The sequence below is a fragment of the Nannobrachium achirus genome (assembly GCF_963921795.1).
Source record: "Nannobrachium achirus genome assembly, chromosome: 8".
In the NCBI taxonomy this organism is placed as follows: Eukaryota; Metazoa; Chordata; class Actinopteri; order Myctophiformes; family Myctophidae; genus Nannobrachium; species Nannobrachium achirus.
Genome location: NC_137817.1, coordinates 66,199,658 through 66,213,592, shown reverse-complemented (window position 1 = coordinate 66,213,592; position 13,935 = coordinate 66,199,658). Strand labels below are relative to the sequence as shown.

At 41.4% G+C, this 13,935-nt stretch overlaps 1 protein-coding gene across 1 annotated transcript in view; it reads left to right on the top strand.

Moving 5' to 3' along the window:
- Window positions 1-10,012, top strand: part of LOC308289671 (uncharacterized protein) — a 33,199-nt gene extending 23,187 nt beyond the window's left edge. Inside the window, exon 3 of the mRNA XM_080731414.1 lies at window positions 8,854-10,012. Coding sequence (XP_080587540.1) covers window positions 8,854-9,725 — 872 coding nt within the window. The 3' untranslated portion in view covers window positions 9,726-10,012. The remainder of the gene's footprint in view (window positions 1-8,853) is intronic.
- Window positions 10,013-13,935: the final 3,923 nt, after the last annotated feature.

Below are 13,935 nucleotides of genomic sequence, written 5' to 3'. Positions count from 1 at the left end.
TTGTCATGAAATAAAACGCATCCAACTCCGACCACCGCGTATTTCCGGGTTTTCTGCGGTGGCTCGAAGTGGGTGCATTTTATTTCATGACAAAAATGTATTTTACAGAGTGTGGGGTGCCGAGAGGCTTCCCACCGCGGGGAATACACTTTCAACAACGCAAAACTACCTTTGGTTAGGTGAGTAGCGATGTGGTTTAGTTTATTTTGACCTAAGTTGAGCCCTGGTAGGGGTATAGAAATCCTGGTCTCGTCTTTGAGTCAGCCGCCTGTCAGAGTGTCAGTGAGAATCGCTGACACTCCAGAGCTAGGACATGTGGAGGGTTGTCTCGGATGTCTTAGGTTTCTGACATGTTCCCTGTGTTAGCTGATCTAATGTAGAAATTTAGCAGACACTTATATCTGCAGAAGGGCTGCACGATTCTTTTAAATGATTATTTTTCTCCCTACGAATTGGAAAATTATTCACACTTTTATCTTGTTTCCCAATTTGACTTATTAAAATAACAAGCTCACAAGCCCTCTCAAGTCTTTCGAATGTTATTACTGAGTGTACAGAGCAGACGAGGCAACATTAGAGTTGAAAGAGGCTTTAGTGTAGTCTAATATTTAAAAATTAGATCACATTGATGTATGAATCGAGATTGTAAATAATATTCCTGGGAGTTCCTTTTAAGCTGCTTCTTCTACTGCATCTCTTCATTCAGAGGGCAATGTAGACAGTTGTACCGCTGTCCTCCCGCAGGACTGCTAGCTTGGACATGGTGGATTATGAACTGCCACTGATGTGTCAGCTCATTTATGCAATTATAGACAACAAAGAGGAGGAAAAAAGTTTCAGGGTTCACAGTTTCACACACATTTTTTACAATAAAATTTCAAAACGTTGCCATAGCTTTTACTCCATTTCCAGGCCTATAGTAATAATATGAATCCTAAACCAGTTTGCAAAAAAAATAATAATAATAAAAAAAAAAATAACAGATCTATAAGCTAACAACAGTAACACTGCATTTTACCATGTTACATCTTTCATGTAATGTTGGGGGGTTGTTCTCGGGCAGAAACCTATTTTTTATTATTTTGTTTGTAAGTTAAAACCCTACTTTATACTACAGCGTAGAACAACAGCATACAGCGTAGAACAACAGCATAAAAAGTAACTGGCAACAGTGCTGAATGATTACAATTTAGCCAATTAGCAGATGATTTTAAGCGACTTACAATAAGCTGGTAATACATCAATATAATGAGCAAGATAATGTCAGTACATCAACAACAATATAACAAATGCATAGGAATATCAATCTAGAAAAGCAATAACATTTAGACCACGCACCTATAAGTAAAAACTTTTCTAAAAAAAACAACTAAAGACAACTAAAGAAATTCGATCTAGCTTTATGTATGGTCAATGAGGGAAGAGGAGTGTTTTCTTAGCTTTGCATTGTGTCCATCAATTCTTCCGTAATGCATTGTGTCCATCAATTCTGCCATTCCATCTTGGTGGAAGTCATCTGTTGTGAAATGTTCACTACACAGCTGAAGATTCAGAGGGGAGAGGGGATGTTATCATGGATGTTATGCTGTTAGCTTAGCTTTGGCTGTCGTTGCGCTGCTCTCGCAAAGCATTATGGGTGCTGTAGGAAGTGTGGTCAGAGTGAGCTCAGGGACTTTCGAAAAAAACAGTTCTCACTCACTGGATCACCCAAATAAAATGCATGTTTTTTTTTTCTCATGTTCGAATATCATACTATGGGATATGTATGCGATAAGGTCTTGCTGCGCGGTCATTATGGTTTATATGGACACGACGGGGTTATAATTCCCCGAGGCGGAGCCGAGGGGAATTATCAGCCCGAAGTGTCCATATAAACCATAATGACCAAGCAGCAAGACCTTATAGCACTTATTACATCGGCTAAACAATACAATAAATTAATTAAAAGACAGTTGACAACAAAATAGGCTCCAACAAGTATGGCTTTGTTTATTTAGTAAGTGTTTACATGAAGTCTGCTGAGTCCGCACAAAGAAATAGTGCCTTCTGGGCCACATAACGTTGTGTAGGCTAAGTTAGCCTGTTAGCCTGGCTAACTGCTACCTACTAGCCTAAAGTCACATCACACCAGCCTGTTTAGGGTCCGTATGCATGTTAAACTGAACGTTTCCATTGAAGGTACAGTTAAACAAGGTGAATCCTTCAGGAGCATTGAAGTTGACGTTTCTGTCATTCATCTCTACGACGCGTAGTTCTGACCGCGGCTTCGCAGCTGCAGAAACACCTAGGAAACACATAATGACTAAAATCAGGCAACTGCAAGACTTGCTTTTCGCGTCATTTAGTTACTTTATAACAGGCTATACAGTATCTGGCCTATACTCCTGTTCGCAATTTGGTGTGAGGGGAGTTTCTCACCTGAACTGAGTTAGTGGCTCCCTAGACATGAAAAATCACAGAGGTGCTCGTCCGCCATAGTGGCACGAATGGCGCAATGGCCAAATCAAATATGGCCGCCATCGGCTATAATGAAAATCCAACTTTTGTGTATATGCACAAGCAATACCTCCATTCTGACTAATTTGGGTGCGGGGAATTCATTTCTGATATTGTTTTGACCATGTTGGGTGATTTGGACCTTGAAAGGTCATGGTCAAAGTTATTTTGTAATTCCGAAGACCATGGCCACAACTTGGCCATTGTTAGGAGTAAAAACAGGTGCTGTAGGTCTAAATCAACTAATTCTGACATGTATAATTCATTTCTGCTATTGTTTTGACCATTAAGGATCATCTTGTCTTTGAAATATCAATATCAATGCCATTTTTCAAAAACGATTTTGTCTTTACTAGCACTTTTATTTAATGTTTTTCATAATAGTTTGTTTTGTTTATAACAAAAGACATACTAGTATAAATAGAAGTGCACACCCCCATTTAACTTTAAAGGGGGACTTTAAATGGGTGTTTAAATGAGCAAATAAGGCTATTTACGAATAAAACTGACAAATAAGAACACAACAAAATCACACACAAAATTAAATAACAATTTCCCTCAAAGTGCACCATATTGTGATTGTGTATTATGATGCAAGTTAGTATGATGTGTTTTTACAGGATGGATTTGTTATTGTGCCATGGCAAAATATGATGCACAGAATTCCACCAGCCCAGCAACCATATCGACGAGTGTCACGCTTCAGACATGGGAGTGTACTAAAGTCAAAGTGTTCCTTCCATCCATCGATGTTCCATTGGTTCTAGTCTTTCCTCGGATTCCTTGGCTGTTGCATGCAGGTGGCAAGAAATGCACTAGGAAGGTGCCCTGTTGGTCTCAGCAGTTGTACTGTACTTCTCTGCTACCATGTTCTGTCAAGGTCTTTGCTTCTCCAAGTTTTTTTAAGATATTGTACTGTACTCGGTCAGAAGCCATAGCTGCATGCTTAGTCCCCACTTGGCTCATGCAGTCATCTCCAGTCTCCAAGGCATGTGTGCCTTGATCACTGTCTTGGCTAGTGGTGCTCCAAGATGAGAGACTGATTGATGCAGTGGAAGCATGTGCCATAGAGCACCCCTAGTGCCATTCTGCAGCCAGATCCCCTTCATCCCCAGGTCTTGAATGTTTAGGGTGTAGTATAGCATTAATGCGAAGGAGACTACGACAACTCTATGGGGTCCGCTCATAATCCTGACGTTATGGTTATGGATAGGTTTAGTTATAATGGGGCCAATTGACTCCACATGTAACACCAGCCTCCTCAATCTAGATCGAGGTCTGGGATCTCTTCACCACCAGCTTTTGCAGGGAGCCCCTCATCATCAGAGACAACAGAGCTGACAGACACACCCAGAATGCTCTGATGAAGGCTCATATCCGAAACGCTTAAGCGTTCTTGTTGGTTTGTACCAATAAAAAAAGTGGAAACGTGAGTACTTTATTCTCCACTGATTTAAAGTTTTGGATGTGCTACCTTTTTGATGCCCTGTTAGGGTACCCCCTCATGCTCATATATGGGGATCCCCAGACATCAAACCCAGGCCCTAACTCGCCAAGGCCCTGCTTGGCTTTTAACATATGTTTTATGCCCATATATGGAGATCCCTGTCCCAATGTCATCTATCTATAAATGCGAGAAGTCTCTGCGTGTGTGTCTGTCTGTCTGTCTGTCTGTCTGTGTGTCTGTAATCCGCGTATCTCGAGAACCGTTCGTCCCACCGGCTTCAGATTCGGCACGCGCGTTCCCCGCCGCGGCACGGAGTGCAGTGCCGGGTCTCGACCCAACCCGACGCGCGGTTTTCCCGAACCGGCGCGAAACGTTCGGAATCTCCTTATGCGGGGTTGATTGTTGACATCAGGCTGTTCTGGAGGAAATCGGCGAAAGCTCTGACTCATTGTGACATCACTTCATAAAAGGCTCTGACATCACGTACGCCACATGAGTCAACAAAAAATCTCTGAATATCTCCATATATAGCATATATGGGCATAAAATGGACGCAGAATCACAAAGATCTCCATATACGGGCATAAAGGGACACAGACAGACGGATACAGAGATCTCCATAAATGGGCATAAAATGGACGCAAATGGCATATATGGGCATAAAATTTACGCAGAATCACAAAGATCTCCATATACGGGCATAAAGGGACACAGACAGACAGATACAGAGATCTCCATATATGGGCATGAAATGGACGCAAATAGACAGATATCTCCATATATGGGCATATATGGGCTTAAAATGGACCCAGAACTATATCTGCAGTGATCTCCATATATGGACATAAAATGGACACTGACAGACAGACAGACAGACAGACAGATAACAGATATCTCCATATATGGGCATAAATGGACACAGGCAAACAGATGGTCAAAACGGGTCCTATGACAACAGGTATAATGGGGTTTGCATTAAAGGGTGGGGCATTCATTCCCTATTTACATCGTTCCCTAGTTGGCCAGGTCGCCGACTAGACGCTGCTTCTAGTCAATATTAATTAAGGACATATCTGGCATGTTTTGACATAACATTGTTGACCCCTGATCATGCAGGGGTCTCCATTATGTGTAACTGGTCCGATACACATCACTGGCCAGATGGCCAAGAATTGGCACGCACGTCGCCCTGAGGCGTCTTAGTAGACACATCCATCCCTCAGCAACTTTCCAAATTCTGGGTGTCTGAGGAGAACAAACAGTTCTCCAGCTGTGTGTTCAGAATATGGTGTCCAATCAAGCCTGTGGCAATGTTACCATCATTGTCGGACGACAGTGGCTCAGTATAGAGCGCCTGCCTTGAAATCTGAAGGTTCCAGGTTTGATTCCCAGCTCTTCCTGGTTATGTGTCGAAGTGTCCTTGAGCAAGACACTGAATCCCTTACTGCTCCCAATGAGCAGGTTGGAACCTTGCATGGTGTGTGAATGTGTGTGTTAATGGGTGGATTGTAAAGTGCTTTGGAGAAAAGCACTATATACTGTAAATGCAGTCCATTTACCATTGTCTCTGATGAAGATGACAAAGGTGGAGTAGAGATCCCAGACATCTTGAATAGGATTGAGGAGGCTGACACATGGTGCATGTACTGACTCCATTATAACCAACCCTAACCTTCACTAACCTAATGGTCGGAATAATGGGATGTCGGAATTATGGCGGACCCCAGAGAGTTGTTGTCTCCTTCGCGTAACTGCTATACTATACCCCATATTTACAAGCACTGGCTGCAGAATGGCACTGGTGAAAATTGGAAATGCTTCCACTGCATCGATCTTGCAGCACCACTAGCTAAACAGTGATCAAGGCACATATGCCTTGGAGACTGGAGATGACTGCATGGGCCAGGTGGTGATTAAACATGCAGTTATGGCTTCTGACCAAGTACAATATATCTAAAAAGACTTTGGAGACTGAGAGGCAAAGACTTTGACAGAACAAGCCACAGCAAAGAAGTACAACAGCTGAGACCAACAAGGCACCTGCTTGCAACAGCCAAGGAACCTGAGGAAAGACTAGAACCAATAGAACATGGATCAGGTCATGACATTAGGCTTGTCCTTTGTGCTGTATGCAGACTATGGACTGCCCATATACTATACTATGGAGTGGAGGGAGCAAGGAGGGTCATTAGCAGTCCTTTTGTTATTCATTCTATTTCAATGTCTGACTCAGTTTAACCGGACAAGTGACTTTTGTGCCCAGACAAGTGAATGAGAAATGTACTTGTCCAAAGGACAAGTACCTCAAAAAGTCAATGTCAAGCCCTGATGGATGGAAGGAACACTTTGGCTTTAGTACACTCCTGCCTTGTTTGAAGCGTGATACTCAACGTTATAGCTGCCTTGCTGATGGAGTTCTGTGCATCATATTTTGTGATGGAACAATGGCAAATCCATCCTGTAAAAGCACATCACAATAACTTGCATACACAGAATCACAATATGGTGCACTTTGAGGACAGTGAGAAAGGGGAAATTGCTATTTAATTTTGTGTGTGATTTTGTTATGTGATCTTATTTGTCACTTTTATTCGTAAATAGTCTTATTTGCTCATTTAAACACCCAGTTAAAGTCCCCCTTTAAAGTTAAATGGGGGTGTTTACTAATATTTATTACTAGTATGTCTTTTGTTATAAACAAAACAAACTATTATGAAAAAAATAAATAAAAGTGCTAGTAAAGACAAAATCGTTTTTGAAAAATGGCATTGATATTGATATTTCAAAGACACGATGATCCTTAATGGTCAAAACAATAGCAGAAATGAATTATACATGTCAGAATTAGTTGATTTAGACCTACAGCACCTGTTTTACTATTAACAATGGCCAAGTTGTGGCCATGGTCTTCGGAATTACAAAATGACCTTGACCATGACCTTTCAAGGTCCAAATCACCCAACATGGTCAAAACAATATCAGAAATGAATTCCCCGCACCCAAATTAGTCAGAATGGAGGTATTGCTTGTGCATATACACAAAAGTTGGATTTTCATTATAGCCGATGGCGGCCATATTTGATTTGGCCATTGCGCCATTCGTGCCACTATGGCGGACGAGCACCTCTATGATTTTTCATGTCTAGGGACCCACTAACTCAGTTCAGGTGAGAAACTCCCCTCACACCAAATTGCGAACAGGAGTATAGGCCAGATACTGGAGTACTATGATAATATGAGAGACACTCACCAGTTGAGCTGCTGCTGTTGCCTGGATTGGAGGACAGGATCTTGCTCCATTTTTCCCTGTCTGTAGTGCTAGGAGCCCAGTAACTCCGCAGACTCCCCTCGCATCTGTGGCCCGTCACCGACATAATCTCCCTACTCTCCAGACCAGCTTGAGAGAGAAGCTGCACAGCGGTGCTCCTCAAGCTGTGATTTGTGTACCTCCTTGAAAGTCCGACTGCTTGGCTGATTTGAGGCAACATTAGCCCAAGGAAGTTGTGCCCCATGGGCTCACGAGAGTACCACACTGCTTGACTGTTCAGTAGCTGCTGGTCTTTCTTTAGTGGGTGAAGGTAGAACGCTTTAGCGTCAGGAGGGCAAAGGGATAAATATTTTTTGAAACTGGCAACGGGGCATTTAGGATTACCAGGCTCTGCAAATATACACCCCCTGTGATTTTATTTACATGGATCTCTGGCATCTTTGTGGTTCTTGGTCTCAGCGTTGTGAGCGAGAGAAATATATTCATTGCCATTCTCATCTTGTTTCACAATGAAGGAATCTCTTGTCAAGTGTCTATTTCCCTCTCTGCCTCGTCTTGCCAGATGTAGTTGGACATCAAACCATACTTTCCGGACCAGTCCGCTCGCAGTGTTGGTAGACAGCGCCTCCGAGCTCTTAATAAGCTGTAAATCTGTAGCAGAGATAGGGGGATGGTGTTGGCTGACGTCTTTCCCCGTTTTTCGAAGGTTTTTAATGACAGATGTAAACACTCCGTTGCTAGATTTGAAGGTAACACAGTTCATTATGTCAAGTTTTGAGAAGTGGTGACATATTCCAGCCCTGAGTGCCATATAACTGGCAACTGAGTAGGACTTTCCCTGGCTATTTTGTACAGAGGCATAAAAAGAACGTAGCGCCTGATTCAGGGTTTCAGCTCCATACGTTTCAAAGTCTGTTGACATTTTCTTTTCCACCAACCAGTCTTTAAACACCCCATAGCCCATTCCGTGCTTTTCTTTGTGTTTATTTCATGTCTGTCTTCTTCAATTTTGTCAATGTCTTTATCGTTGAGCTCTCTGTGCCTTTTAACGTCCCTGGTGGTGTTGTCTTGCTTTGTCGGCACTGTTTTCTTCTCTTCCCTTTTTCTCTTTTTTACAGGAGACAGGTCACTCATTAACCACGACTCAAGCGTTTCATTTTCTCCGAATATGTTGAAGTTCACTTTAAATAAATCGTTCATTGTTCCGTATTAAACAAGTTTAGCCACAGGGGAAAGTAGTAGTTGTACACACAGCCGGTTATAAACAAAGCCGGGACTTCTTTATGCGGAAGTGCGCATTGATACTAACCAGACTGAATGCAGCAGCAGCAGCTGCTCTGAGCCTTTGATTAGGCAGCGGTGAATTATAGAGCGGAGCGATCATTATACGCTCATAATTCACCGCTGATTTCAGCGCTCGACCAATCAGAATCAAGCATTCAACCGAGCCATGTAATAAATATATATATATATTTTCCCATGTTCGAATATCATACTATGGGATTAAAAAAAGCCCTTAAATAGTGGCGAAGCACTCCTTTAAGTAGGTGATGGCTCATTTTGTACATGGAACATGGTAGAGAAAAGCGTTGTCATTTTAGGAATCCTGTGTTGACCATCATGCTATTTTTTCTGCTCCTAGACATCCTGCACATGGTTGTGTGTAAAGAGGAGGATTATATTAAACAGGAGAGGAGCTCCAGTCTGCTCCAGGAGGAACCAGAGCCTCCACACATTAAAGAGGAACAGGAGGAACCAGAGCCTCCACGCATTAAAGAGGAACAGGAGGAACCAGAGCCTCCACACATTAAAGCACAGGAGGAAATACTTCAAAGACCAGAGGAACTTGATGGATCTATGTTGACATTACTAGCAGTTAAAAGTGGAGTTGATGCTGACATCTTTTCACACTGCTCTGAAGTTAAACTTGAATCTGACCCTGAAGTCAGTGACGACAGTGATTGGGGGGAGATGTTTTCAAGTAGAGGTGTCACCACTAGAGAAAAACCTTTCCAGTGTAGATTGTGTAACACGAGTTTCAGTGAGTCAGGTACCTTACTTAGCCACACAAGAGAAAAACATTTCCACTGTAAACATTGTGACAAGAGTTTCATTCAGTTTGGTCATCTAAAGTCACATGAGCGTATCCACACTGGAGAAAAACCTTTCCATTGTAAAATCTGTAACAAGAGTTTCAGCCAGTCATATACACTAAAGACACACCAGCGTATCCACACTGGAGAAAAACCTTTCCACTGTAAACATTGTGACAAGAGATTCATTCGGTTAGGTGATCTAAAGACACACCAGCGTATCCACACTGGAGAAAAACCTTTCCATTGTAAAATCTGTAACAAGAGTTTCAGCCAGTCATATACACTAAAGACACACCAGCGTATCCACACTGGAGAAAAAGCTTTCCACTGTAAACATTGTGACAAGAGTTTCATTCGGTTAGGTGATCTAAAGAAACATGAGCGTATCCACACAAGAGAACAAACCTTTCCAGTGTAAACGCTGTGTTTCATTCAGTTAGGTGCCCTGAAGACACATGAGCGTATCCACACTGGAGAAAAACCCTTCATTGTCACACGATTTTCAATAACTTATGTAATCTAAAGACGCATGGGCGTTAGGGCTGCAACGATTAATCATAATCAAATCGATTTTTCAATTAGTTGCCAACTAATTAAGTGTGCCTGCCATGCAATGGCACAACACTTATTGTACTCCCCCATACTTAACTCATATATTGCCAATCCCGAGAAGACTCGTGAAAAGTACTCGAGTACCCGGAGTGCCGATCCCGAGTATACTCGTGAAAAGTAATATATTACTGTAACGGCGAGTACAATACCGAGTAGAATGGCGGAACCTCCGGAGACGAAATCCGTCGCTGATTTGTCATCATCACGGCTCCAGGAGCAGAAAATAGTCATCCCATAACATTGAGGTGGACGGGGGATCTCATCTTTAATGTCCATTATCTCAAAACTACACTTTAGAAGCGAAGATGGAGGCAGATGCTCGCTTATATAACACATGTATAAATGCTCCGATGCAATCCAGCATGGCACCACGTAAACAACGATCGGTTCCGGCGCAGGATGCGATGACGTCAGACCGGAAGTGTTCGCGCTGTGGACTTCTGGCCTTCAAAATAAGATAACAGGAGTGATGCCAGCCTGAAGGTGGCATCGTGGACTTTATAATCCGTTAATTTCAGGGGCACTAAATGAGTTAAGTAAGTATTTTTCTGCACGTAATAACTGCCGCACAATTTACGCCACCGCCGCAATATAGACATCAAAACGTGCGGCTCGGCCGGGAATAGGTTGCTATTACTTTTCTTTCCGATCCGCGATACCATTGCAACGTAATTCGCAAAAAACTACGCCCAAAAACCCCATTGACTTAGAATGGGGGAAATTTCAGCACGTAATAACTGCCGCACGATTTACGCCACCCCCACAATATATACATCAAAATGTGCGGCTCGGCCGGGAATGGTGTGCTATTACTTTTCTTTCCGATCCGCGATACCATGGCAACGTAATTCGTAAAAAACTACACGCAAAAAAACCCCATTGACTTAAAATGGGGGACTCGGAAAAAAACCCAGAAACTTTGGCGTCACATACTTTTGCCTAGCAACGTCATTTAAACTTTGAAATGCACACACAACTTTGGTCTTTTTCCGACCAATAGGGATGAGCTGTAATTGATTAAGCCCCGCCCCCTCTGTAACAGGAAGTGCCCCCTCGCCAAACAGGAAGTGCCTCTACATCTCATGAACCGTTTGTCGTACAGACGCGTGGGTGGTGTCATATGACTTGATTAAGAGTTCTTAACCATAATTGGGGCCTATTTCGCCAAACAGGAAGTTCCCCTCACCAAACAGGAAGTGACCCTATATCTCATGAACCGTTTGTCGTACAGACTTGTGGGTGGCGTCAAATGACTTGATTAAGAGTCCTTAACCATAATTGGGGCCTATTTTGCCAAACAGGAAGTGCCCCTCACATAACAGGAAGTGACCCTATATCTCATGAACCGTTTGTCGTACAGACGCGTGGGTGGAGCATGTGACTTGATTAAGAGTCCTTAACCTTAATTGGGGCCTATTTGGCCAAACAGGAAGTGCCCCTCGCCAAACAGGAAGTGACGCTATATCTCATCAACCATTTGTCGTACAGACACGTGGGTGGTGTCATATGACTTGATTAAGAGTCCTTAACCTTAATTGGTGCGCCAAACAGGAAGTGCCCTTCGCCAAACAGGAAGTGCCTCTATATCTCATGAACCGTTTGTCGTACAGTCGATAATGTTGAAGCTAATGCAAAAAATGCTTATGTTAAAAAATCTAACGCTAATGCTAACACCAACCGCTCCACAAGGTTGCACACACTTAGCGAGCTGCAGGCACACTTAAAATTTCTTAGAAATTGTATTTTCTAGTTTAGTAATCGTAATTGAATCTGCAACTAATCGCTGGAATTTCTATTAATACCATGCAGGAATATAGGGTCAAGAACAAAGAATATGACTTGAATATTTGAATTACCTATTTGAAAAGAGTACTCTTACCCTTTAGCCTGACAAATGTGTAGCTATTCTTTAATCAGTATGCAGTCAGAAAAAGGTATTTCTTTTAGTAGCAACCTAATCGGCAGCTGAGCAATGCATTTTTGAATTAATTATTCATCTTTAATGTATTTTATGTTAGTTAAAAGATGTCTAAAAGGATCAAATCTAACGTATAAGGTAATAGCTAGTCTTAATTTCCTCAGTCTGTTGTAAAGGTAACCATTTACATTGATCTTTTTTTTTGCTGACACTTTAATTTCTTTTTTTTCTTTTTTTTTTTGCTTGAGGATCAAGGGTCTGACATTAACTCTACTACTGCCAGATTATTTATTTATTTATTAGGTCTGGTGCCATCAAAAAGCGGCTTACCTTTGCAACGTTATAGTAGATAGATAGACATTTTTTAGAAAGAAAACCCCTGACTATCAATCTCTGTATGTTAGACTGAGCAGGGCTCTACACCAGTGGTTCTAATATATTTTTGGCTCAGGTCACACATGTAATAACTTTTCCATCCACGGTACCCCTGAATTACAATGTTACTTTATTAAACCTTTTGTCATGTTAATGATACATAAATAAGTCAATATGTCCCCCACAGTATATCACAAGGAAAACTGGAAAGAACATCTGTTTCAATTCGGACTTTGTTTTCCATTATACAAAACTTTTATACTTGGCCTTTAATTCCCCCAAAATAGCTCATCCTTGTAGATCTGCTATTTGTTGAAGAGTGTTTTTCTTGGCTGAAAAAGAGTAAAAGTACTGTTTATCCCAGGTCTGTTTTACTAGATTAAGTATAGATAGAGGGTCTAAGTGGTTAAATTGAAGTGCTATTGATGAATTCAACACATCATCAAAGTATTCTGAGGCACCCCTGGACTGGCATCACAGCACCCTAGGGTGCCACAGCGCCCACCTTAAGAAACCCTGCTCTAGACTGATACCAACATGAGTGTGAGTGCTAGTTAACATTTCACCTGATTGTGTTTGTGCAAGTACACGGTTATCAGGCTCGTCTTTCACTGCTTTAGGTTTAGTGTGAGTGTATAGGAGCTTCATAGGTTGATGAAATGCACTTCACCATCCTTGTCTTCAAAGTAACTGCCACAACAAAAATAAATTATTCATGTCTTAAAACAACCATTGTTACACACAAGACAACCTTTGATTTTTCATTGACAGCGTTCTTTAATTTTAATTTCATCAGTTAGAGGATAGAGTTCACATGCACATACAAACAAACTATAGTATGAAGCACACAAAACATAAATCTACAAACCAACATGCAAGTGGATGTGATGGACTGTTTGCTTGTGGAGACCTGCAAGGACTCAGAAGACTCTTTGGGAACGTAGAAAAGAAACCTTAATGTCAGATCCTGCAGTCATGACTGGCAAATTATGTTGGTGTTATTCACTCATACTATGAATTACCCTACAGATCATACTGTGTACAATGTGTGTTTCTCGAAATTTTCATATCTGTTATAATGTAATATTGCTTTGCTCCATTACACACCCAGCGAAGCACCATAGGACTACAATGGAAACAAGACCCCAGGACTTGTAGTGTTATCCTAGCATTATTGTATAACTGTGCCACTGTACTTTTGTTTTCTTTCAAACTGTTAATAAAGTATTCAATCAATCCATTTCGATGATGTTAATTATTGTATTATACAATGATTAACTGAAAGGGGTATACATGTATTTTAATAATATATTATGACTGTAATTATTACACCTAATCTAGGAGTGTGAATTAAAGACCCAATGAAATGACTATTTTGGGTATTTTATTTTGAAGTTTCAGTCTGAAAAGGAAGCCTGTGTGTTTCTGAACCAATGAGAAGGGACCAGCCCTTCAGGCGATGGGATGTAAAATCTGAGTAATGGGAGCCAGCAATGGGAAACAAACAGGTGAATGTAATCAAAGGTTCATTTATATTCAAAAAGTCTATGTCATCACACAGCACATGGCTGTTCACAGGAAATAATTAAGAATGGCCAATTTAGGGACCTTTGATATAAAAATACACAAGTGTTTCTTTTAATTTTTTTGGGCATCTAGTGTTAGGAATGTCCATATGATTACCACGGATAAGCTCTAAAAGAGTGAAAAACATATTTTTTAT